General features: G+C 36.8%; 2 protein-coding genes and 1 long non-coding RNA gene across 4 annotated transcripts in view; 1 reads left to right on the top strand and 2 right to left on the bottom strand.

Moving 5' to 3' along the window:
- Positions 1-3: 3 nt before the first annotated feature.
- LOC149733806 (neuroligin-1-like) lies at positions 4-18782 on the bottom strand. Of its 2 annotated transcripts, XM_089880811.1 has the most exons (15): positions 18093-18782; positions 15831-16007; positions 11931-12095; positions 9775-9960; positions 9506-9532; positions 8387-8552; positions 7609-7741; positions 5663-5781; positions 5043-5162; positions 4398-4537; positions 3812-3989; positions 2790-2985; positions 2091-2212; positions 1558-1732; positions 4-1201 (listed from the first exon to the last, which is right to left on the bottom strand). In XM_089880811.1, exons 1-15 carry the CDS (start codon positions 18454-18456, stop codon positions 263-265), a joined length of 3207 nt encoding a protein of 1068 aa, XP_089736937.1. In that variant the 5' UTR covers positions 18457-18782; the 3' UTR covers positions 4-262. The 2 variants fall into 2 exon arrangements, with proteins under 2 accessions (XP_089736937.1, XP_089736938.1); XM_089880812.1 differs by lacking the exon at positions 9506-9532 and having other exon boundaries at positions 18093-18781.
- LOC149733805 (uncharacterized) overlaps positions 3865-27684 on the top strand; it is a 37440-nt gene continuing 13620 nt past the window's right edge. The window contains exons 1-8 of the long non-coding RNA XR_016385288.1: positions 3865-4005; positions 9794-9930; positions 11935-12101; positions 15929-16022; positions 18234-18392; positions 20809-23183; positions 23524-23684; positions 24453-24603. This is a non-coding gene — a long non-coding RNA (uncharacterized LOC149733805). The remainder of the gene's footprint in view (positions 4006-9793; positions 9931-11934; positions 12102-15928; positions 16023-18233; positions 18393-20808; positions 23184-23523; positions 23685-24452; positions 24604-27684) is intronic.
- Positions 22758-27684, bottom strand: part of LOC149733804 (uncharacterized) — a 27488-nt gene continuing 22561 nt past the window's right edge. Inside the window, exons 32-37 of the mRNA XM_089882048.1 lie at positions 26970-27106; positions 26339-26583; positions 25233-25366; positions 24443-24590; positions 23517-23651; positions 22758-23138 (exon numbers count right to left, since the gene is read on the bottom strand). Of these exons, the coding sequence (XP_089738174.1) occupies positions 22986-23138; positions 23517-23651; positions 24443-24590; positions 25233-25366; positions 26339-26583; positions 26970-27106 (952 nt within the window). The 3' untranslated portion in view covers positions 22758-22985. The remainder of the gene's footprint in view (positions 23139-23516; positions 23652-24442; positions 24591-25232; positions 25367-26338; positions 26584-26969; positions 27107-27684) is intronic.

Raw genomic sequence — 27684 nt, 5'->3', positions numbered from 1 at the left:
ACTGGTTTTCAGTTCAAGTGTAATGGCGCTACAGTAAACGACGAACCAAAAAAATATCACATTTTCTACGAACAGCAAAAAAACGCAAGCGCGGTCAGGTCACATACACTTAGAACTTGTTAAACCAGTTTGTTCTATTAAGTGGTTTACATTGGATAATACAGGCACGGCTTACGATATATGGGCGCCACAGTATTACATTATTGTAATTATTTTAACATAATTGGAATGTAGGCCATAGCTCGTTTAAAGTGTTGGCCAATTATAACTTGGTTGTAACTGAACTGTATGTACCCGTGGAAGTAGAACGCACCGATGCGTACGTTTCGTGTGATTTGGGGTAAACGAGGGAACTGTAACCCGCAGGCATCTGACTGTATTCATAACCCGGTTTGCCAGTCTGTCCAAATTCGTTATGGATGTAGTCCATCACAGGTCGACGATCGGGACGCTCCATTTGTGCCTGCCGATAATCGGCGCCGGAACTCCGGGGAGCAGTCGCGTATCTCTCGATGTCTGTAATCCGTCGCTGACTTGCTGTATGGCGGTTCAAGGTGGCGGGTTCGGCGTAGAAATCCGGTGATGTAAACTCGTGTTCAGGTCGGGAACAGAACGGGAGTGCTGAGCGACATCTTCCCTCGGCGGGCAGACTCCTGTTGTTGTGATCAGGGATAGCAATAGTCGGCCATCTTGTCGATTTCTGGGGCTGCTGTTTGTGACTCTTTTCCACATCAGCATTTGGGTTGTAGCTGCCACTTGCTCCGCTATCGTCGCCACATTCGCTTCGCGACCAGTAGTTGACCACGCTTTCCCTACCGTTGTCACTCTCATTAGAGTGTTGTCCTTTCTGCGGCGACAGAAAGGCGATATCAGCCAAGCATTCTCCATTTTTCGGGGCGAAAGCGCCGTCTCCGCCCTTCCTAGGACTCATAGTCGGCGCACCGTTGTTTTTCTGCTGTTCCCTCGACTCCAGTTTTAAATACATCGACTCTGGCCGTGCCTGCTCCAGGTTTCCCACCGTCCCTCCCGTTGAATGCATGTACAGTGGCTGGGGAGAAACTTGGCCATTTTTCTCCTGAAATTCCGGCAACTTCGGATCCGGGCCAAGACGGGACTCGAGCGTGGTGTGACCACTTGTAAGTTTTCGAGTGTCAGAAGATTTTCGACTCTTCTTGAACATTTTAAGTTCAGCCTTTAGTTTCTGCAGGAAGACAATAACTGTATAGTTTGCTATGGAAACATTTGTACGATTTAGCTCACTAAACCTATTTACATGGGAGTGAGATGAATACATTGAGAATCACAAAATATTCCATATGTCCTAATCGTGTTTTGAACAATTAGCAACGCTCTTTTAGAGGTATGAAGATACGGTTATACATTTCTTCTGTAAATATTCTTTATTTACTACCAAATGAAACAATAAAAGAAAAGAAAAAACGCGAACTATCTCACCCCAACCTTTGTACATTCCAAACTCACAAGCCAATAAAAACATTCTTTATGGAACGCCTTTCGTATTAACAAGCTATAATAAGGTTTTTAATATTTTGTTACCTCAATTTTGTACTTGTCCTTCTCTTTGTGGTATGACACCACTGCAAATGCGATAATGTTTAGAAATAGCAGCACGAATCCCACTGCTAGTGTAATGCTTAGTTGAAGCGACAAACCGCTTGTGTCAGTTTTTGGTGTTGATTGTTGTTGCGAACGTTGGTTGAATAGAATATCACTGAAACAGAATTTTATTAGGTCATTAAACACCGTTAGCTGTTTTGAAGATATCGTTAAAAGAAATTTATTAGGGCGATGTTTCCGTTCTAGTGCCGCGCACTCAAGCGAGAAGCATTCGTGACGTCACTGATGTATATATAGGGGACGGTAGCTCAAAAACGGTGTTATTTTGAAAGGAACAATTTGAATTGTTGATTCAGTCAGCAAGGACAGTCCGTTTACTTTTTAAAATTTGACTTTAATTTCTATTTCACTTTATTTTCTGATTTATAATAATAAATTTCGACTTTTATTAGGTATTTTTTCAGCGTAAATTATATTTGCTAAGAGAGTTTAAATATCTTGTAATGGCTTACCTGTAATTTTTGATTGGTTGCCAGGTCGGTGTTTTGGTTCCGGGTGAAATGGTCGGAGGTTTTGCACGAGGGGGTAAAAGGGGTTTCACCCTGCCCCCTTTGTACGACTCGTCATTCGAAACCTGTTTAAATTGTACAAAAATCTAAGTCGTCTCTGTATACGCGTCATAGTTTCTACATACGGGTAAATAAACTGTGTACAGGAACAACTATACGAACAAATTTAACAACCATATTTTAAGAGAAACATTTAAACGTTTAAATTAAATATATAGTAATATGGGGGAAAGTGGGACACCTTTAGCATATAATATCCAAATATCCTAAACGTGTTTTAAACAATTAACAACCGTCGAATGAGAGTAAAGAGGATACGGTTTTATAATGTGTTGAATGTTCTTTGTTTACTACCAAATGAGACTAAAAAATAGAATGAAAAGGTGTCCCATCTTGCCCCACTTTACTATAACCATTGGCTCTCATGAAAACTTTAGTTTCAGATACAAAAATAATCATCCTAAAAAGATATACGTACGCGGTAACTCCTGAGCACGAAGTATGTGGGAAAAAACACCCGTGTTATAAAGACTATTTTTGCTTCGCCACGCGAGGATAAATAAATAAATCACATTCATACACTTTCCCAATCCATATGGTATACATTCATTCATTCATTATTGTAACTGCATCCCTACGTACCCCTGATAAACTTGGTAGGAACGAACGCCAGAGTTCCACTTTTTGTGCCCTGTAATGATCTGATACTTCAGGGGTGGTGCAGATTTTCAAATGTTGTCTCGTGTCTATTGTATATTCCGGCCACACTATTTTCTCAAAGCTGTTTGCTTTTCCAGTTATAAACTGGGTTTGCTGCTTTTTCCCGATTCCTGGGTCACTATTAAAAAACACGTATAGTGGGGTGGGGGAAGATGGGACACCTTTAGCACGAAATATATAAATATCCTGATCGTATTTTAAACAATTAACAATGGTCTATGAAAGTCGCGAGAACAAGGTTTTATAATTCCTTGAATGATTTTTGTTTGCTACCAAAATGTACGAGAAAATAGAATGAAAGGTGTCCCATCTTCACCCATCCTACTATATATTTAAATTAAAAGCAGTCAAAGTGTATAAGGCCTGATTACTATGCTGTAATAAGTGTCTTAGCCCCACGTGTTTCAAATGCGCCTTATATGCCTTGAGCCGTATGTGCTCCTCCGGTCTTCTCGATTCTTGTCCCCGCTAATTACTCTCCCGGAGGCGCGTGTGTTTTGGTGTGTAAGAACCAGTATACTACTACACCGTTGTGTTTTGTAACTCAAAAGTTCGTTGGTTTGCAGTCGTTTTAGATTACAGAACATTTTAACTGATTACAGACGTTCTAATGAACCTTTAGATTATAAAAAAATAACTTTATAGGCTACATGTATACTGTAGTGTAAAGACTATATAGTACAGAGACTTAATGTGAAATGTTTCGGTAAGGCGTAGAAGTGTAAACAGGCACCTACGAATTAAGTGCATATACAATATTAGAATATAGCTATTGTCCATTGTAAAGCTTAGCTAACTGCATGATTTGGTTTTCTGTACCGGAAATATTGTTATAACAAAAGGAGGCTTTTGTCAAAACCAAAAGGTAATACAATTTAATGTTTTTTTCTTTCTGTGTGGATTAGGTTTAAAAGCAAGACAATAATAACTATTTTTTCCAATACCCGTTCTTAGCGAAGTTGGTCCAATACGTCATCACCGCCGTACTTATCATGATATCATCTTTGGTGTAGTTGTATGGGAACAAAGTGTCCTCACTATTACCCAATAATGGCGCTCCAAATACGAAAGGGTCTTGTTCTCCAAGTGCAGACTGAACCCACGGTCGCGTTTTATCTTTGCCTGTATTATGTATATAGTAGGTCGGGGTGATATGGTACAATGTGGGGTAAGATGGTACAAAGTTTATTCTATAGCATCGTCGCATTTGACAGTAAACAAAGAATATTTACAAATTTATATAACCGTATCTTACAACTAAAAAAGCGGTGTTGGTTTGTAAAAACATGATTAGGAAATATAGGATATTACGTGCTAACAGTATCCATCTTACCCAACAATATATAGCGATAAAAGTAATCAAAATATGTATGTCTTCTAACATAGATACCAGCAATCATTTTAACAAAAAAATGCGTTTTACGCTATTTAAAAATCCGATTTCCGTTTATACTTATAACCCGTGCGAAAAAAAACACATGCGTTTAAACTGAAATATTTTCTCCAGTTGATTCGAGACGGTCGTTGTACCTGGATGATGGTAAAATGTGTAGAAAAACGCATTGCTTTTGTAGTTGATATAATGTAGTGCAGCTCGTACTGCTGGTTCGACGTATTGCCGGTCAGTGTATAAGTCCATGAGAGATTCTTTTACACGTGTAGGGTTGCTCCTGTAATGTCACACATTAGTTGTTTAAGTTTAGATTGCTTATATACTTTTGTCATGGGCTTAATTTACTTTTTCCGTGTTTGTAGTCCAACGTCATACCACAATGGTTAGGCGTCTGCCTCTATAGGCCGGAGGGTACAGGTTCGAGGCTGTTACCAATGTGGAATGGGGGAATATGTTCATATATACGCAAGAAACTTTGTTTTAACTAAATTTTGCCTTATAAATTATCTAAATTGTCAGCCATGCATTATACCAATTAAAGAAACGAGGTGTATGAAAATGAACATGTGTTATAACGACCCGAGTTGTAAAAATTGTCGTTGCCCTGTCTCGCACATGAAGATAAATAAGATACAATTAATAATAGTTTCTGCATATAGGCAACTTTGAAAACCACTTGTTTGTTTAAACTTTCTTTATGAGTTTGTGAATGCAACTATTTAAACATGTGCATTGTTAGCGTTAACATTTATCAACCATGTAGAAAAGTATATATGTTTTACTTGTCGGACCAGTCGGTGTAAATGAAACGAACGAGTTTCTCAATGGCTTCCAAAGGTACTTTACTATCTTCGTAAAATGAATCCGTAAATTTCGCCACAACCACGTCAAAGTTGGTTTTCCTGTAGAAAAAGTTAAAGTATGTTTATATATACCAAGAGTGGGGTATGATAGGATACCGTGAGCACTTGAAACCCGTTCCAGGTCGTATTTTCAACGTTTTTTTTACAACGGGCAGGACTGCGGTTCTATAATTCGGTATAGATATTTATTGTTTACTACCAAATGGGACGAGAAAACTGAATGAAAACAAGTTTTACCTCCACCCTCTATACTATTTTAAATATAGGCATACCAGTGGGTCAATTATTATTTTCGGTGCAGTTTTGTTAACATATAGTAGCTTGCAGGAGTAAAATGGTTTGTGTTTTCATTCTCTTTTTTAGACCCTTTGGTAGTAAACAAAGAGTATTTACAGATATATGTAACCGTATTTTTAGAACTCCATAAATGGGGTTTTAAATTATTAAAAGTACGATCAGAAAATATAAAATAAAACGTGTTAACTGTATCCCTATCATCTTAGCTTTTGGCAGAACAATTTTGAAAAGTTGTAACTCACATGCGGTCTGAGATGGGCGACATAAATGCTGAGCTAGATTCAAAAGGTTGCCTCAATACATCGACGTTCCTATCTCGTATATAACCGAAACCATCAGCTTGCGATACCCCCATCATGATCTGAAAATATATATAGTAAAGGATGGGGGAAGGTGGGACACCTTTTATTTTTATTTTCTCGTCCCATTTGGTAGTAACCAAAGAACATTCAAAGAATTATAAAACCATATCCTCACGATTCCTATAAACCGTTGTTAATCGTTTAAAACACGATCAGGATATTTGGATATTAACTGCTAAATTGTTGGATGAATAAAAATGATTAAGGTATAGGAGAGTGGGGAAGGATGGAACACTGAATAACGTATCGCCTAATATTTTTAAAATCAAAATATATTTTTATGACTATCATTAAATTATAGGGTTCGTAAAAACAAAAAGTCACGTCTAACAAAGTGTCTTATCTTCCCCCACCCTACTATACCTTATTTCTTCTAGCGAGGCGGGACAACCACACTCGTTATAACACACGGGCGTTTTGGTGTTCCACACTAAGTGTCCACTGATGTTCCGCGAGTTACCACGTATGAAACTTTTTAAGTAATTCTTTATAACTTTCCAATGTATGGCTAATAATTTAAACAACTCATAGCGCGCCGGACACCAGTACAAGTATAGTATAAACCGTTCAATCAAACAACATTAAAGTTAGAATCAAGAAAAAATGGGCGTAAAGATAAGACCTGTAAGGGGTGGCGTAATGTAGTCTAAAGCATTTTCTGTACTTATTTTAGTTTGATGCGCAAATGACGCTCGCGTATCCAACTTTTCTTTATTTTTCGTATAAAATGTAACTTTTTCGATGTTTTTCGTATAAAACTCGACTTTTTTTATTATTTTTCGTATAAAACCCGCCTGAAATTTCATCACGTCACCTCTGCGAACGTCGGGTGTTATTTTTCTGTGGGTTTTTGTTCTGGCAGGGGTTCCGGTGCCAACAGGTAGCGCGTTCGGCGGATGCTGTGGCCCATTAGCCGTTGAATCAGCACGGCTTATCGACTGGCAGTCTGCCTGGGGTTGCGATCGATTGCCAAAATCCGGTCAAGACGAGTAGAGAGATAGCTGATTGACGTGTTGTTTGCGATAGTAGAAGCCACGCTTGTCAAACCGTATACATTTTGTGGGACTAATGCGAAAATCAAGTTTTGGGAAACATTTGAAACGTTGCTACGAAAGTGTTACTGTAAGCGGGTTGTCTCGTTTACGAAATATTTAGTGGGGTGTGGGACACTTTTTCCAATCTGTTTCCCCGTACTAAGTAACAACTGTCTATGATCAGAATAAGGTTTTATATTTCTTTAAATATTTGTTTATTTACTGAGTACGGAAAAATAAAATATAAAATAAAAAGGTGCCCATCTTGCCCAACCCTACATTGACTTAATATTTAAACTAAATTTAATTTTCAACTTGGATTCTACTTTTTTAAAACGTCTTTTTGCGCACGACTGATTGACAACGATTGGTGCCAAATTTTTACAATCGATTTCGTGTGGGACTAATTCGATACGAGTGAAATAAACGAAACTACAGCATAAACCGAAGCCGAGCGCCATCCCCTAACTAAATCGCAATCGTGTATTTAGGCTTAAAACAAAGCGCACAATTTCTATGTCCAAACAATGGTCTGTATATGCATGGAAACCTATATCGTTTAGGACAGTTGTCAAATTTTGTTTAATTGCTTCGTATTTTCCATTTCTATATATACATGCTCTGATTGACTCATCTTTAAAACGACAATTGTATAACACGAGTTGTATAACACGGGAAAAACGACAGTTGTATGACACGGGTTCTGTTTCACGGCAAAAGTCAAACACTAAAAAACACGGATTCTGCTTCATATACACGGCAAAAATCTAACATAATTTTTTGCCTACATACTTGGTAGTTGACGAATTCTCCTTTTTCCATGAGATTAAACGGGTTTTCCATCAAAAACTTGTCTTGCCCGTCAACTACTGGTCCATAGACCAAATCGTAAGGGTCTGTCATTATCTCAACGTTGATTAGGTCTCTGCGAAATTTTTATAACACAAAACCGTTTAAAAGCTAGTATTCAAATTAAACCGCAGCATATTGAAGGCAATTTTTAAATAAACTTGTTTGATATGATAAAAAAAACAGTACTTAATTTATAGCCAAAGTTTATAACCTAAAAATGGATAGTGAATTTTATAAAAGCATCAAGAACACTCGTGTTTTACGACAGTCGTTGCTCGCCATACAATAAAAAGTAGTAAAGTGGGGTAATGTGGGACTTTTTCATTCTTTTTCCTCGTCTCTTTAGTTATAGACAAAGAATATTTACAGAATTATATATCCCTAGCTTGCAACTCTAAACTAGCGTTGGTATTTGTTCAAAACACGATTAGAAAATATTGGATTTCGGTGCTAACACTGTATTCCAACCTTGCCCCACAGTATACTATATAGTAGGGTGGAGGACGATGGGGCACCTTTCACACATAATAACCAAATATCCTGATCGTGTTTTAAACAATTAACAACGGTCTATGGGAGCTGTGAGGATAAAGTTTCATAAAAAATCGTTGAATGTTTGTTTACTACCAAATTGGAGGAGAAAATAGATTGAAAAGGTGTCCCATCTTCCCCCACTCTACTATGTATTTGCCATGTTAAAACGTGTTCATAGACCCACCTCCAATGTTTGTGTTTCAAACACCGCACCATCTCCGTGGTCGATTCCCTGTCACAGTTAATGTTGTAGTCGCGCGCAAGAGCCCGCGTCTGTTGTCTAGGGTTGCGCACCATGCTCCAGGGCGCCAGAGGTGTACCGCTCTGAAAAATCGCCCGGTGGAAGTACTCTGCAAGTTGCTGGAGTTAGCTACCACGTTTCGGCCGGATTTAAAAGTTGTTGCTTTTCGATCTGGTCGAAAAAATTCCAAGAAAATCGATGACTTTTGATCAGCGATCGAAGCTTAGAAAATCAAACAGACACTACGTAAAGATAACACGTCCACGGAGAAGTAAATGTAATTCGTGAACCCTGCTTAAATGGCAAGACGTGCCCTAAGCATGCTGTGTGATAATTTGCATAACCGCCAAGCATTAGAATATATGGGGTAAATTTAATGGGGTTTTAAAATCTATAAACCATGACCTGGGATAACCTTAATTACACATCAACTGATGCGTACGTGATGAAAAATCTTCGGCAAAATATTATTCACATGACTATAAATAGTTCAAAAATATCATGAATAGTTAATTAAACCAAAATGCATAAGCTGTATTTGGTAGTTTGAAACCATGGATGCGCATTTAATTCAGCGTTGATCTGGGAAAGCTGACTAGGCTAATGGAAAGCCTAATGCAAACCCATTTAAGACCACGACTGCGGCGAGCGGCTAGCAAACACGTCAGCGTTGCAGCTTTTATCGATTAAATGAGGTTTTGAGTATTTAAAGCTGTTTGACGGCACATTTGCTGTGCAATGGGAACAAACTATTGTGCGGCTCATTTAAAATCTGGCTGAACCGTTCGTGTATGAAAGCAAAAATGGTGCAGTGCCAAACTGGTAAAGAGACAAACTATAGTAAAAATGGCACGAGCGTGAAAAGCAGGTATACGACATACAGTGAATAACGATTTTTCACACTTTACATGCACATGTACGAGTACAGCAGGCACGTATTATAAAGTCAAGGCTCGATTGGACAAAAATGCACATGGACATTTCCATAAAGCTTCCTCGAGGATTGGAGTCAAATTTACATGCAAGTGCCGGCACAGTACATACAATCCAAGATTGATGTACCTCTCGTTGTGTTGTCCGTTAAGTAACCTTTGAGCATGGAAAATCGGCCACCGTTAAAAAGGTTGACGAAATGCTGAAATGGCGTATGGCACCCGCAAACTATATGTCGCATTCGGGTGAAAATGCAATTGATAATAATGTATGCAGAGTATCTAAGGCACGATTCCCCCATACACGCAATATGTGAAGTTTTGCATTGAACTGAAAAAAGGCGAACTTCGCCAACTTTTCAGGGGTGACTATCCGAAACAAAACAAACGATAACTTACCGTCCAACTGTACTGACAGCATTAGGAGCCCGATACACGAAGCTCCCGCCCCGGAACCGAAGACAGTAACAGCTGACGGATCTCCCCCGAACTTTTCAATGTTTTCCGAAACCCATTTTACCGCAGCAATCTGGTCCCATAGTCCGTAGTTACCAGGTGAGTTCGCTTCCATCGTACTCATAAAACCTGATACGATAAAATATAATTACCGTGAATCCGGTGTCATGGTCAGTGGCTATAGCATCGCCTGTAGCCGGAGATAACGGGTTCGAGTCTTGTCGCTGCTACCATTGTTAGTGTGTGTGTTCTTAAGCAAAACACGTAATGATTTTGCTCTAACTTGGTTTATACGCGTACTAAACTGTAAATGGGGTAATTCGTAAGCGCGCACAGGTGTATTAACAGAACGCCGATGTTATAACGATTAGCGTTGTGCGCAAAATGAGGATAAAGTTGCATTCGTTCATTTAGATGTTGTTATATGGTAGGACGGGGGGGACGGAACACCTTAAGCACATTAGATATGAATATCTTGTACAATATTGACAGCGTTCTATAGGAGCCGTAAGAATACGGTTTTATGAATCTTTGAATGTTCTTTGTTTACTACCAAATGGGACGAAAAAATAAAATGAAAAAGTGTCTCATCTCTTTTATTTGTTGCTTATATAGTAGGGTGGGGGAAGATGGGACATCTTTTCATTCCATTTTCCCGTCCCATTTTGTAGTAAACAAAGAACATTCAAAGAATTATAAAACCGTATCCTCCCGACTCCCACAGACCGGTGTTATTTGTTTAAAAAACGATCAGGGTATTTAGATATTATGTGCTAAAGGTGTCCCGTCTTCCCCCACCCTACTATACAATAGCAGCCAAAATATTGCGGGTCTCCTGGTAATTAAAAACGGCGAAAACATAACGAAATGTCCTTGTTATAAAGCACAGTCATAAAATTACATGAATAATTGAACAACTATGTTACGATTCATAGCCCACCGACTTTTCTCCAGGGATCTTGTCTTTGTATTTCACAGAATGTACGCGTTTGTTAAAGATTTAGTAAACCCAATAAGTTGTAAAACGTTTTTTTTGCATTCCGCTTCGAAGTCCATTATAGAATTAAATGAATTAAAATGGTATCTTAATTAGGCGGGGTAGTTTAAACTACGTATTTATTTAAATGTTATTTTGAAAATATGGTTTCTTTTTGACATATACGTTTTTTGCGTCACTATAATACAGTCTGTAGCATTTTCTTAATTCGTAACGTATTTAACGTTGGCACTTAAATTTAATTATCCTGATCGTGTTGATAGCAATTAACAACAACGCTGTGTTAAAGTCGTGAAGTATACTTTAATATAATTCTGTAAATATTCTTTGTTTACTACCAAATGGGATAAATAAAAAAACATGTCTCATCTTACACCACCAGGTCTAACACGCGTAATAACGTACTATCTGCTAAAAAAAATTATATAGCGTGGGGGAGATGGGATATTTTTTCATTCTATTCTTCCGTCCCATTTAGTAGTAAACAAAGAACATTCAAAGAATTATAAAACTGTATTCTCACGACTCCCATAGAATGTTGTTAATAGTTTAAAACACAATCAGGATAATTGGATATTATGTACCAAAGATTCCCCGTCCTCCCATACCCCACTATGTATATATGTGTGTGTGAATCACGCAAGCAAAAAGTATTGAATTACTTCCTAATTGTGTTTTTAACATCTACAACGCTCATTGAGTCGTGAAGATACGATCATATAATTCTTTAATTTTGTTTGTTTGCTACCAAATGACCTAAAAATATAATATGTTATAGTGGACCATACTTATAACTTTTTATAGGCAATTTTTTATATGAATAACTTTATTATATTATAGTAGGATGGGGGAAGATGGGACACCTTTAGCACAGAATATCTAAATATCCTGATTGTGTTTTAAACAATTAACAACGGTCTATGGGAGTCGTGAAGATACGGTTTCATAATTCTTTGAATTTTCTTTGTTTACTACTAAATAGGACGAGAAAATAGATTGAAAAGTTGTCCCATCTTCCCCCACCCTACTATATAATAGTCTATTATAATAGAACCCAATTTCAGATATTTATTTTATTTTTCCTAAAAAAATATATTTTCACCTAGAACACCCAGACGGTAGTTAAACGTCACTACAATGACGTCACCATAGCTTGCCAACACGCTACCATCGTAGAAGTTTCCGGAACCTTCAGCGTATGTGTAGCCATGGAAGTAGACCATCACCTTTAATGGATTCTTGTAGTGGTTGCGTGGATAGTTCTGTTCTATAAGTAAGTAAATGTGTTTAAACTATATATATATATATAAATACACACACGCACACGCACACGCACACACACACACACACACACACACACATATATATATATATATATATATAGTAGGGTGGGGGAAAATGGGACACATTTTTATATTATTTTTTTGGTTTCATTTTGTAGTAAACAAAGAACCTTCAAAGAGTTATATAACCGTAACCTCACAACTCCCATAGACCGTTGTTGAATTTTTCAAACAAGATCAGCATATTTGATTATTACACGCTAAAAGTGTCCCGTCTTTCCCCACCCTTATATAACTGTACGGTATAGGTAGGGTAAGATGCATACTGTTAGCATATTAATTTCCAGTTTTCTAACAGTTAACAACAATCGCGTTTAAAAATGCGAGGAAAAAGTTTGTCATGAATTTTGTTAACACTTTTTGTTTGCTACCAAATAAGACGATAAATGCTTAGTATATATTTCGTTTTCTGCTGCATAGTTATACAAGTATGTGTAAGGGCCATTAAATTAAGTTAAGCGAGCGTTTTAATCTTTTAAGATGGTTTAAATGTCATTGGGATACGTAATATGCGATACAGCAGCGTAAGATCAAAACTTTGCAAAAGCAAAGTTGGGTACGTTTTGTTGCTTTAAACTAAAAAGTGCTTTTATCGGTAATTTTTCGTCCTAAATTTGCAAATGTTCCATTGAGGTGAAATATCAGACAACAGATACTTAAAACCCGATCCGACGCGGTAACCTTCTAATATAGTGTCGGAAAATATCTATCTCCCGTCGCATTAAACTGTCCCATAGAGTCAGACCGTACGTCTGGCCTGGGCGTCGTAGCGGACCTATTTATCTTGATCGCAAACTCCATAAATATTCATGGCACAGAATTTCTTAAACTGTGGTAAGCCGTTCTCTAACTAGCCAGCACTTTGGGTGTAAAGCAATTTGATTTGAAACGGAAAACTATTACCTTTAATTGCGGCGCACTTTGAACTTGGGCGAAATATTTAAATCTAAAAACATTAGCGTTGCTCCAAGGGTCGCGTGTCGCTTATTGGGGTACGCCTTGCTAATTTTGTATGAATTATTCAAGTGAGTTTCCTCTTTTTTGATTCTAAAAGCGCGTAAGCCCCCGAGCGATTGATTAACTATAAATAAGACGCGTGGAAGGACCTCTATAGCCCTTAGGAGCAACGGTAAAAATGGAATCACTGTTTCGACGTCTGAAGGGTCGCAGAGTGTATATTTAGTCAAACGGAAAGGTCTAAGGCGTCTAATTAAAACTCTTGAAAGGCCATCTCGGGTCGAAGGACTGAATAAATTGTTTATAAATAGAATGATCGAACACAAGATCATTAATTGGATTTTATGTCTGAAAATCATATTGGGCTACTCAAATCAATTGAAAACGATTGCAATTAAAATTAGTGCACTATAAGTCCACCATTTGGAAACTGAGTGACTATGCCCAAAATATGCTTTATGTATAGTAGGGTGGGAGAAGACGGGACACCTTTAGAACATAATATCTAAATATCCTGGTCGTGTTTTAAACAATTAACAACGGTCTGTTGGAGTCGTGGGGAAACGGTTTAATAATTCTTTGAATGTTCTTTGTTTACTACAAAATAGGACGAAAAAATGGAATGAAAAGATGTCCCATCTTCCCCCACCCTACTATATAGTACTGTGGGAAAAATATTGTTTACGCATAATATACCATAATAGTTTTAATATTCAACAACGATATTTTAAAGTCGCCAGAATACGTTTACATAATTCTATAAATTTTATTAGTTTACTACCGAATGGGACGATTTCACAGTATAAAAATGAACAATTTCACTTGACATGTGTCCTTGGGCAAGACACTTAACGGCAATTGCTCCAACCCAGTGGTCACTAATGGGTTGTCCAAATTATCAGCCATACATAAAAAAGTGAAAAAAATCCAAAAAAAACAATCACCTAAACAAAGTAACATGCACAGTAACTCGTAAGCTGGCACGAGGTGTTAAACCCGTGTTACAACGACTGTCGTTTTCCGGCCACGCGAGAATAAAGTAAGTTACATTCATTCATTCATTCATTCATTCATTCACATGAAAACACCTGATGTACCGCGTATACACCGTCTGTGCGATATAACTGTTCAATGTTTACGCCGGAATCAATTTACGCTTGTGTGTTTTTTTTATCGCGAGTAAAGGCTTTTATTTTAGAAATTTCTTTTGGTGGTCCATATTTCAAGACATTTAACACTTGTTAAACGGTAAAGTTTCCACCAAAAAATGTTTACAAATTTTCGCTGTGTGGTATGCCATAATATACGCATCCCTATTGTTAAGCTGTAGGTTTTAAACGAACGATTTTGCAAGCATGGATTGGCATGGGGCATTCTATATTGACGGTAAGCGATAACATCATAAAAGGAGTCCATTACACGCGGCCATCGGGGACCGGGAAATGTTACGGTTTAAATAAAGGGCGTTCCAATCGCAGCAAAGCCGTACGCTTTAAGTCAATAGCCCGGTGGGTGCATGGACGCTTTTACGGCGGAAATGCCATGAGGGCCGTCTTCTCATTAATATTGCATTAACTCGGACCCTGCGAGATTGCAAACGCATCAGGAACCTTACAATAACTGATTTTATTATTTCCTGAATCTGCTACAGCTTCGAATGGGACGTAGGAGTGCACCCCTGGCGGAGATGAATAATTGAAATAAGTGCACGGGACAGTTTAATTAGCGTAAACTAACAATAATCTAGATATAAAGGGGTTTATAAAGGTATAATGTGGCATTAAACTGATGCTAATAAACTTAACGAATCAAAAAGTGTCCGAAACCAGAAGCCTCAATTTAAAAAGAACTTAATTATTATGTTTCTATTAGATCAACTTTGTAATTAAACACGATAAATATGCGATTGACATTATAATAGTTAAATTATAAAACAAAACCGATAGTTGAATAAACGTATAAAATTTTAAACAAAATATTCTGATTGCATTTATTCGCTTATTCATGTATAGCTTAATTGATCTATGCGTTCATACGCTGTTTCTGCCGTTTATTCAAATATACAAATATTTTGTTGCAGATTTAGCGGGACAAAATTAAAACGATTTTTAATACTCTGCATGGGACTGTATACTACATCTAGTTATTAAATTATCGAGGCGATATTTTTATAATGTTATATGCCTTCAGCCTACAATTCAACTAATCCACAAAACACTGTTTTCATCTAACATCAAAGAATGTAACTCATTTACTCTCGCATAGCGGAGCAACGACAATAGTTATAACACGGGTGTTGTGTTTTGCACACCTTGTGCCAGCTTACATAGTATTAAACAATCGTAATGTGTTTAGCGCGCCTGCCTCTAACCAATAGGTAATGGATTCAAGGCTGGTCGCTGCTACTTTGTGGGCGTATGTGTCCTTGGACAAGACATTTAACAGCAATTGTCCAAACCTAGTGGTCACTAATGGGTTGTCCAAATTATCAGCCATACATAAAAAGGATCAAAACAAAAGAATCACCCACAAAGTAACATACATGGTTACTCGTAAGCACGAGGTGTATGAAAGAGAACACCCGTGTAAAACGACTGTCATTTTCCGACCAGCACGTGGGGATAAAGTAAGTTACATTCATTCATTCATTCATTCATTCATTCATTCATTCATTCATTCATTCATTCATTCATTCAATGTACCTGTAGCATACAGTTTGGCCGGTACATATATATTAAGATACAAACAATCTTCGTCCATTCGCATCTTTCTTACTAATGAATTGTTTGCTTTGTACCAGATAGGTAACAACACACTTGGTAGCGGTCCAGATCGTGGTTGAGGACATATGGGTCCGAATTCTGACGCGTTTCTAACTCCTGTGAAGGTTTTTGGTGAGTTTATGTTCAGTTATTTGTAATATAGTAAGGTGGGGGGTGATGGGTCACCTTAGCACATAATATTCAAATATCCCGATCGTGTTTTAAACAATTAACAACTGTCCATGGAAGTCGTGAGGATACCGTTTTATAATACTTTGAAAGATCTTTGTTTACTACCAAGTTGGACGAGAAAATAGAATGAGCAGGTGTCCCATCTTCTCCCACCCTACTACATATTACTGTTGAGTAATATGCATGCTGTTAGCACATAATATCTCATATTTTCTCATTGTGTTTTTAACAATTACCAACACTCTTTCAGAGCAGGGAGGGTACAGTTATATGATTCTGTAAAAATTCGTTGTTTACAATACGTTAATACAAAATAGGACAAGTAATGAAGGGCAAAAAATGGCTCAAAAATATTTGGAACATAGAGTAAAAAAACACATAATATTGTTGAAGTTTGGAGCATAAAACATAGCGATAAAAATGGGGCTGTCATATAACATGGCTAGCACAGCAAACAGTTTGACGTGTTAGCATGTCCAAACGTCAGTTCTACAAAACAACCGCTGTCTGTTTCCTCCTTGCCGGGAAAATAAGTTCAATTCATTTATCCAAAAATGTTAAGGCATATACATGCATGTACAATATGTGTGCATGTATTCATCCACTTACATACGAATAACACATGATGTGATATATATTAGGGTGGGAAAGATGGGACACCTTGTCATTCCATTTTCTCGTTCCATTTAGTAGTAAATAAAAAAAACACTCAAAGAGTTAAAAAAACGTATTCTTATGCCTCCTACATAGACCATTATTAATTGTTTAAAGCACGATTGGGTTATTTAGACTTCATGTGCTAAGGTTGGCCCATCTTCTCCTACAGTAAGCTACATCTTATAGGGTCTCTATGCCGCTCGATACCAAAAACGGTAATATGTTATAAATTTAGCGGAATCCTTATTGTCCTATATCACTGCATGCATCTTCGTTCTAGGATTAAAGCGTCAAAATACACACGAGTTTAAACCATCGTTCAAGCATTGATCATTACAAAATCAATGCTTTCGACTTAAATCAATTACTAGAAGATTTTGTGAGTAATTCTTCCAGTAAACTGAGCGTAATTCGATGAAATCAATGGATAAGTTTGCCGTAGGATTGGTCTTGCAGTTCAAAACAACCAAACAGTAATCCTAATCTTGTATATTCAAATAACAAATTCATATGCTGACTTGGTACAGGCGGTTTAAATTTTCCAAACCGAGCATTTTTCTGCTAAAGTTTAGGTAACATTTTTGTAATAAATTTATCTGACTGAAATTCCTTATTTTAGTCCTTTCGTACCGTTTAAGATAGAAAGATTTTGAAATTTACCCACACATTTCGCATAACAGATACTTGCTTTTGTGTAAAAGTGTTCAAATAGGGTGGGGGAAGATGGGACACCTTTACATTTCATTTTCTTATCCCATTTATTAGTAAACAAAAAACATTCTAAAAATTATAAAACGATGTCCTTACGACTATCATAAACCGTTACTAATTGTTTAAAACGCGGTCAGGATATTTGGAAGTTACGTGCTTAAGGTGTCCCATCTTCCCCCATCCTACTATATATATAAATATGTTTCCAAATTGGGTTACTACCCTGCGCCTAACTCTTTATCAAAGCACAGCCATTTATTTTTAAAAATAGGCTTGTACACACAAACGCTTAACTATTGTAGTCGTATAAAACAGGCACTATAAAATATTTAATAATCGTACCAAGTAACAGCAATCTTTTAAACCGCAAATATTTGAACTGCCTGAAAAATTGGAAAACAACAAAATAAATTATGAGATGTAATACTGTGGGGTAAAATGGGACACCGTTAGTACCTAATATCCAAGTATCCTGATCTTTTAAAACTTGTTTTAAACATTTCTTAACGATCTATGGGGGTCGTGAGGGTCGGTTTTATAATTCTTTAAATGTACTTTGTTTACTACCAAATGAAACGAGTAAGTAGAACGAAAGTGTCCCATCTTTCCCCATCCTACTATATGGTTTAAGTATAAACGTACCGTTCCATGGCTTTGCCTTTTCAGTTCTTTGCCAACGAAGTTTCCCAATAGGCGGGGCTGCATATGGAATACCGAGGAATTGAATGACCGGTTTAATCGAATTATTATCCAATACTTTCTTGAAACCCTTGATGTTACCAGAGTTGGTGCGGATCAGGATTGAAGTTATGTCTCTGATGCTAGCATCCAAGTCTTCATCGGAGTAGATTAAGGAGCGGAGGAATCCGGACGGCCTGGAAGGAGCATCACGGCGAGTCTTCTTTGAGGACCGGAACAATTTTCTTGCTTGGTTTCTGCTGGGTGAGCTGTTAAGTTGTACTACAGCATCAAGTAGGAGAATGAATAATACTAACTGTTGGTGCATGACCACACTGGGGTATGACTTATGCTACAGTGCTTTATTATAAAATTCTAAGCAATTCTTAGCTGTATTCCTGTTGTAAATAAGTTGTTTTAATAATAGCAACTCGCTAAGGTAATTTGCTTAGTCAAATAGAGTACTGGTCTATTTAAATAGTCTTACTGCTTTTAAGTTCTGGAAACAAGTGTGCACTGCTTTTAAACCGATCGAAGATAGAACTATGTGCGCTGCGTCTCTATATCCGACTTAGCGAAGCAGCTTCTACGCTACACAATGTCAAAGCAAAAGGCGATCCCGCTCTCCCCTGGGCGAGTTGAAGAAACCGAGTTCTTAACGAGCTCGCGTCGGCGCGGGGATCACAATCACGACAGTGACGCAACAATAAGTGACAAACGATCGATGCAGAAGCAGCTTAGTCTCTCTCGCTTTATTTGTAGCTGCGACAATTTCCACTGGGCCGACGCTCGCTTTGTGCGCGTAATAAATACGCAACGCATCCGACGTAAAAACCTTTGTGACTTTCGTCTCTCTAATAGAATATAGATTAAACCGCAGCTCCAAACAAGCTAGCTAGGGTTAAGTGTCGCCGTAGCCAAACCACGCATCTAGCAATAGCATAAATTGCTGTATAGCTATGAGAAACTGTCAACTGCGGCTTTATATATACTCTAGTCGTAAATCATAAGCACTATATCTGTTTTTGCATTTGCAACTAAAATTATTTTTTTTGCCGCCTATAACTAATTTCAATCAAGCAAGTAGCTAATTAAGTTTTTCTTGCGTTCGCAAAGAACAGTTCTGGTGTCTTTTTATCTCGTTTATCTCGGAGCGCCATCATTTTCGAACGGCTCGAATCAATAAATCTATTATGGTGAAAAGTCGGCGTAACGAGTCGCGTGAAGTCTCCGCTCAAAAACCCGGGATCTATAATGGAACCCCAAAGTACGTCTGTGTTTTATCAAAACGTCACGGATTTGTTTTCATCATACATACATCAATATTAAATTGGAAAATCACAAAATAAATATGACACTTTGAAATGATAAGTTCGCGTCGATTGTTATGTCTGCTTATTTAATAACTGCAAACAAACTAACCGCGTGTTTCAAAACAATATAAATTGTGTAAACCTTGGCATATTATATAAAGTATTGTTATATTGCGTACCACAGAACAAGCGTATCCTATGCAAATATAGCAAGCCAGCAAATGATTTCAAGTCGAATAAAAGCGAATAAAAAGTGATAAATTATGTGATTTGTTTATAATATTTCTGTCAACCAGTTTAAAAATTATATCGTCGTTGGTAAAATGATATAGTAAGGCGGGGAAAACGGGACACCTTTAGCACATGATATCCAATTATCCTAATCGTGTTTTAAACAATTAACAACGGCCTATGGAATTTGCAAGGATATACGGTTTTATTATTCTTTGTTTATTACCAAATAAGACGAGAAAATATAATAAAAAGGTGTCCCATCCCCCCACCCGACTATATTTCACAAACCGTATATTGATATAACTCCAATTCAAATATCTCAGGTGACGATCGGACCTTGCCCTTTAACCCATAAACCCCTGCGGATAAAGTAAATTTCCTGTATTAGCTTTGCGGCTTTTGTGTTTCAGATTTATCCACGGTTACATTAAGTTGTTTAAGATTTTCTTCGCGTCCCAACCGCTGGTTACGGCGGTACATAGACTCTGGGATCAATAAATCAATCTTCTTAAATTAAATCGAGAGTTTCGCTCCAGGGCTTGCGTCGTAGCCGGTGAATGTGTTTGCTGCGACCGAAAATCGGACTAAACAAAAACTTTGCAATTTCCCTTTTTTCACAACATTTTTTTTTAATTTTATAATTAAAAGTAATAATAAATCTAGCGATTTGTATCACCTTACAAGTAGACCAATGTACTGTATTTTGATAATTTAATTGCCCTTTATAAGTTTTAAACAACTGTTAATAAATTTAGTGTGGTGATTTATTTTTTAAGGGTCACAGTTACTAATAAACGAAAAATGTTCTTACCGTCCAAAAAAGTATGGGACAGTATGTGCTTAGGGTGCTTCCCTCCCCCTATATATATATATATATATATATATATTTATATATAGTAGGGTGGAGGAAGATGGGACACGTTTAGCACATAATATCTAAATATCCTGATCGTTTTTTAAACAATTAACAACGGCCTATGGGAGTCGTAGGGATACACTTTTATAATTCTTTAAATGTTCATCGTTTACTACTAAATGGGACGAGAAAATAGAGCTAAAAAGCTTCCCATCTTCCCCCATCTCATTGTATATATATGTAATGAAATGTGTTTACTAATTATTTATGCATTCAGAAATATAGGTTTAGCATTTGCGTTATACGAATACGCGACAGCTTCATGGCAACACCAGCATTCAGCGACATTTGCCGTTTCCCTCGCGGCCCCGCACCAGCGACAGCGGAATTGAAATACCAGCTGGAAAAACCAAATAAACTCTCGACAGGCATCCTAGGATATTCACCATCGATTGCACGCAAAGCCGATTTTCCGGCCCCGTGTCTGCCTTTTCCCCACAACACTAAGGTAATCAAAATGGACTAATGTATGACTGATGTTACCACCATCAGTGATTAATTATTAATTTAACGCAGCGCCTTGTTCCCCGAATCTTAGCACCAGTTTAGGCTGCCGAGTGTTATTTGTGAACGTGATTAATTAGACATTTAATGTCCTATTGCCCAGAGTCCGTATATAAACATGTTTATAAACATGTTTATATACGGACTCTGCTATTGCCTATATATGCACATACTGTGACCCAGTGGTCAGACGCTAGTTGTAACCGAAAGTTACCAGATTCGAAGCTCGATACTGATAGCTATATATGTTCTTGGCAAAACACGGACATTGCTCCTACCCAGTGGTCACCAATTTAGGTTGTCCCAATTTAGGTATAGGGGTAATAAGCCAATTCAGACATTAACTCTGGTTTCATGGCGTGAATAAAACTTCACCTATATATGAAATAGCACATGGTACTTTGTTAAATTGCACACATTCAAAAAATCTCCCTCTAACCAGCCTAGCGTGCAGATGGGATACTTTAGCACATAATATCCAATATCCTGATCATGTTTGAAACAATTAACAACGGTATGTAAGTCGTAGTTTTATATTTCTTTGAATTGTATATGTTTACTACCAAATGGGACGAGAAAATAGAATAAAGTGGTGTCCCATCTTCCCCCATCCCACTATATGTGTGAAACAACAATGTCACCGAAAAAACGCAAAACATTGATTTTTGTGTAGTTCACATACTTTCTGCGATTATTATTATCAACCAAATAACTGTTAAGACACTCAAATATAATTTGACTTACCTGCGCAAGGGCATAGTTTTATTAAATATTTTAACTCGTTTAAATCAGAGCCATAGAAATACCGAGTAGTCCAACCCATTGTTACGTAAAACACAAATTGAACGGCAATTTGGGTCCAAAATAACACAGTAGGTATAGGGAAAATGTATGTTTTTCGGTAAATTACAGAAAAACTTGGGCCTAAAAACAAATTTAAAGGTTGAAAAATGTAAAAAACATGTGTTATTTGTTTTCTGTGTCAAAAAAAGTCAAAAATTAGAATTAGAAGCGGTTGATTTGCGACATTTTAGTCATTTAATGCGGCTAAATTTATACATTTTTTCTAAAAAATGTTTGGTAAGGTAAATAGAAGCTGTTTTACACCTTCCCACAATAGGAAAACACAAACAAAACTTAACAAGTTCGTTATACCCATTGTCAAAGTCACCACTTTTGCTCTATTTTGGACACACATAGACGGCAGTTGGACTACTCGGTGTTTATACGACTCTGGTTTAAATGTCTTACGGACGTGTCCAATAAAAAATCCCCACGCGAGAAAGTACCATCGTCGAAAAGCAAGTACTATACTTATATTGCATAAAGCTATAAACCAAGAGCTATAAACCAAGAGGCAAATTCTTCCAGCTGCAGGTTATCGGGATATTTTAATTGGTTTACTGATAGTTCCTGATTGGTTTTAGTAGAACTCCGGCAGTTTCAGCTCGTTATAATTTGCTCAGCTTTTACAGAGTTACAAGCAGTTTAAATAAATGTATTTTGCCTTCCAGGAATCATTTTATCGGGCGCTGTAGCTTAGTTGTTAAGCGCGCCTGCCTCTAACCCATAGGTAATGGATTCAAGACTCATCGCTGCTACCATTGTAGGCCTATGTGACCTTGGACAAGACAACTCTAACAGTGCAGCAGCAGACATCCGTAACATAACATGTAATATATATTTCTTGTGCGCAAGAATGTACAACTTTGTAGTCTTTTAACTAGAGTAAAAAAAAATTAAAAAAACTTGCAATAAAGCAATATACAGTTTCACAGGGATTTTTAGCTTTAAATACAGTGTAATGTATTAGCAGGGAATTTGTTAACTTTAAAAACACTAAATAACGAAAGAAAACGAAATTAAACAAACATATTATTCTCATGGCGCTTATAACTTTACTTCCGGGTAAAGACGACGTGCGTTTGCAAGAATAATTGGACGTACAGCTGGGTGGTAACTCAACACACTCTGTAAACCTTCCAAAGTCATACTGAAGACATCAACGTATGTACGAGCTCGTAGTGAACAAGGTCTTCGTGTCTGCAGGGGGTCAAGGGGTATTTTCAAGTAAACATGTCATTTATGGTAAATAAAAATGCCATTATTTTGGTTATATAGTAGGATGGGGGAAGATGGGACACCTTTAGCAAATTTTTTTACTATCTGATCCTTTTTTAAACAATTAATAACGGTCCATGGAAGTGAGGATACAGTTTTATAATTCTTTGAATGTTCTTTGTTTACTACCAAATGAGACGACAAAATAGAATGAAAAGGTGTCCTATCTTCCCCCACCGTAATATAATAAAAACCTTCTTATTTTGGTTATAATAAAAGTGGCACTTTTTTAGGAAATGATAAAAAAGGCATTTTTTGCCCGTTGTAAGTTTGTTTTTAAAACTTTTTTGATAAAATCACCTTGCAGAGGATGCTCTCACAAAGGAAGTGCTCTCCCTCCATCACGAGGCGGATCGGGATCTTCTTTCCATTCTCCACTTTCATTGCTTCAGCTACTCCATGGTGGATGACGTACATCTCACATCGGATGTCGCCCTGATTAACATCAGCATTCAGTTATCATAGAAGGTATTATGAATATGACTTATTTATGTGGGGGGCAACAACAGTTGTTATAAAAACACTATAGACAAAATGCATCAGTTTAAATGTGTGACAGATAAGTCAGACATATTTATGTGTGGTGGGGCAATAACAGTTGTTATAACGCATGTGTTCTGTTGCATACACTTTGTGCATACTAAACGAGTTACCACGTGTATATTTTATTTTGCGTGGGTGAGGTTCTGCAGCAGGGTACACCATGGGAAAAGAGATTTAGGCCAAAGTTGAATGAATGTAACTTACTTTATCCTCGTGCGGCCGGAAAACGACAGTCGTTACAACATGGGTGTTCATACACCTAGTGCCAGCTTACGAGTTACCATGTATGTTACTTTGTAGGTGATTATTTTTTTTAGGGGATTTTTTTTTTCATGTATGGCTGATAATTTGGACAATCCATTAGTCACCACTGGGTTGGAGCAATTGCCGTTAACTGTCTTTTCCAAGGACACATATGACCACAATGGTAGCAGCGACGAGCCTTGAACCCATTAACTCTGGGTTACAGGCAGGTGTGTTAACCACTTTGTCACGGCGATGGACAGTTGGTCAATTACTCCGACACCCAGGGTGCACTATACATGGAATGAGTCATGGTACATTGGCATATAACTTTGGGTTGGCTGGTTTGCTCTTACACAAGTAAAAAAGAGAAATAAAAGAGAAAGGAATTGACATCAAAAGGTTACTAGCCTTATGTATTAGCTTTATATAATATAAACCTGTAAACAGATGTAATCCCCTGGCATGAAAGCAGTTGGATTCATCACCATACAAAGATGACGTAAGAAGTTTTCTGGGCAACCTTCGAACAGTTCAATGCTATCAACCATGTTCCTGCATATCTGGGTGTAGATGTCAGCTCTTAAGCTGAAAGTACAAAGTTAGTTATAAATATTTAAAAAGTCAAAATATAAATTATGTTTAGTTTTAATATATAGCAGTTTGTCTGACAACTTTTTTAATAAAAACTGTCGAAATGGTATTTTTTAATTGTTTAACTAAACCTTTTTGCATGCTAAAATATTTATGCGTCAAGTGGTAATTTGGTAAATCGCCAACGACGTTATTTTCTATGGTCATCGGTTTATGAGCCCGTATCAAAATTGAATTAGCTTATTTTAGCGCAATATTGTAAATCATGTCAATAACTTCTGATACTTTATTGTACTATAACCAACTAAAAACTGTAAAAATAATTCCCCAAAAAGATTAGGCTCTTAAAAGTGAAACTGTCTATAACTTTTTAAACACCCAAAAAATTAAAGATTAGGCTCTTAAAAGTGAAACTGTCCATATACAACACGGGTATGACGTTATGCATGCTAACTTTGTACATGCGCGTAAATATACCAGTACTAACGCACATAATAGTTACCATACAAAAAGGGTATAGGTAACTTAAAATCAGACCGAATCAAAACATATAACAGTAACTTCTATTTGTTAGTTTAATTACAGTAGCATAGATTAAAACTAATTTTTGCTTATGTCAGCAAAAATAACTTGTACCTGAAAGTTAGATCAGGAAATAAGTCCATAACATTAACACCTTGGTTCTTCATCCACATATAATCATAATACTGGATCACATGGTTGTATAACTCCTTGTCGAACTTCAGGTCTATCATGTAGCTCTTCACAGCCTTTTAAATTAAGATGTTAGTTTATTATTAATTCTGTGATAACTGATAGTGATAAGCAACACGTTTTATAATTTTTTTTATGGGAAAATCTGGGAGAACCTAGTTAAAATGCAGTTTCACTCATAGTTGTCAAACATAGGGAACTTCATAGATTAAGGTGGTGAATGCAATATACTTTATCTGTGCACAGATACCTAACAACCTATTCAAGGTGTAAAAATATTGTTAAAACATAGGAATTTCCAAAAGTTAGAGTAACATATCACCCCAGGGCCCCAGACACATGTCACTGAATGAATGAATGTAACTTACTTTATCCTCGCGTGGCCGGAAACCGACAGTCGTTATAATGCGGGTTTAACACCTCGTGTCAGCTTACGAGTTACCATGTATGTTACTTTGTGAGGATTATTTTTTTGGTATTTTTTATCAAATTTTATGTATGGCGGATAATTTAGACAACCCATTAGTGACCACTGGGTTGGAGCAATGGCCGTTAAGTGTCTTGCCCAAAGACACATACGCCCACAATGGTTGCAACGATGAGCCTTAAACCCATTACCTCTGGGTTACAGGCAGGCGTACTAACCACTATGCCACGGACTGCAACAATTGTGTCAAAATATTCCACATATGGAATTTGTTACTGCATTTAGTATATGCTGCATGGCTTAGTGGTAGATTAATGTTAACTAAAAAAGGAAGTTTAAACTATTTAGGCCGCAATTGCACAGCACACTTGGTTGGGTTATTAATTTTGAAATAATTTTTTACCTTAAATCAGTAGAAATTAAATTAAAAAAACCTTTTCAGAGTTATTTAAATATAACAGAGTTATTTAAATAGTTAAAACAATCTAAATAATATTATTTATCATTAAAACAAGATAACAGAGTTATTTAATTGAATAAAACAATCTAAATTTTATTGTTTATTATTAAAGCTAGCTAGCAAAAAATGCTACGAACTTACCGAAACGCTCTGTTCGTACCAAACTCTCAAGCTTTCATCATTAGCGAGTGTGGCAGCCACCATGCCAAGTACATAACCAATCACCAGTTTCCCAAGTACCATCACAAAACATGCGTACACCATTTCGGTCTGGTTTTCTGGTTTAATGTCGCCATACCCAGTTGATGTCATTGTAGCAACTGCCCAGTAAATACTATCTATCCATGGCAAGGAGTTGAAGCCAAAGATTTGCTTATTTTTGTAATCTGGAATAGTTTTTTGAACAAGGTGATATTGTTTTTGCTTATGTCGGCAAAAATTTTATACTTATGTGAGCAATATACCCAGAAGTATTTAAAATCGTACTTTAATTTTTTTGCGTTACATACAAATTCATTTTTTATGTGTTTTTTATATTTTAGTTAAAAATTGGGTGAAAAATAGGCCAACTCTGGCGTAAATCCTAGATTTTATGGGTGTCATGCTGTAGGACCTCACCCATGTAGAATAAGTGCCCCACAAAATTGGACACGGTTTTATAAGACATCAAACATAATTTCCCATAACTAGCAACTTGACTTGACAGTGGGCATAAGGTTAAGGTGTAAAACCTTGTAGTATGTAACACTATATAAAAAACAACATATAGTACCTGTAACAGAAGATGAGGACCATGTATTTTCCTTGCATTGACTGTTGGGACAAGCAAGTGCAAACCAGATGCTTCCAACAGCATTAAATATAAAGCATACGAACAAGAGGAACTTGTACATTCGTATAACTAATACACTGTAAAGAAATATCAGTTTTTTTTGGGCGTTAATAGTAAACAGATTGATTTTTAATAAATTCCCAAATCTGACCCTGATCTGATGTACATATAGTTGAACGATTTTTGTTTAGTGAAATACAGTAATGATCTGGTGTTACGAAAACGTAACCAACAAAAATCAAGTCCAACCAATTGTAGTATTAGAGAAATATATTTCACCTGAATGGCATCGTCAGTCTATGCAAAAAAAGCGTACAAATCACAGAAAAGTACTACTTTCTGTATTTTTTTATGTTTTCGTCGCACCAAATCAATAGTGAACATAAAACAACATAGTTTTTATTTGTTGTTTTAAATACAGTAATAAAGACCAGAATTAATACAGAGAAGGGGATTAGTAGGAGAATGACAATCGTTAAACGCGTGAATAATCTCTTTATATATACATGAAACTTTATAGTTTTAATAGTACGTACAGAAGTGTATGGGGTGTTAAATTAATTCTACATAGATTACGTCAAAAGTAAAGTTAGTCTGTATACTCGTTAGAATATTTCTGAGGCTCTTTAATATATTTTCATGCAAATTTTAAGAC

This window comes from Ciona robusta, chromosome 7 (genome assembly GCF_009617815.1).
Source record: "Ciona robusta chromosome 7, ASM961781v2".
In the NCBI taxonomy this organism is placed as follows: Eukaryota; Metazoa; Chordata; class Ascidiacea; order Phlebobranchia; family Cionidae; genus Ciona; species Ciona robusta.
Note: the sequence above shows the minus strand (reverse complement) of the source record. Positions and strands in the feature narration are given on the sequence as shown.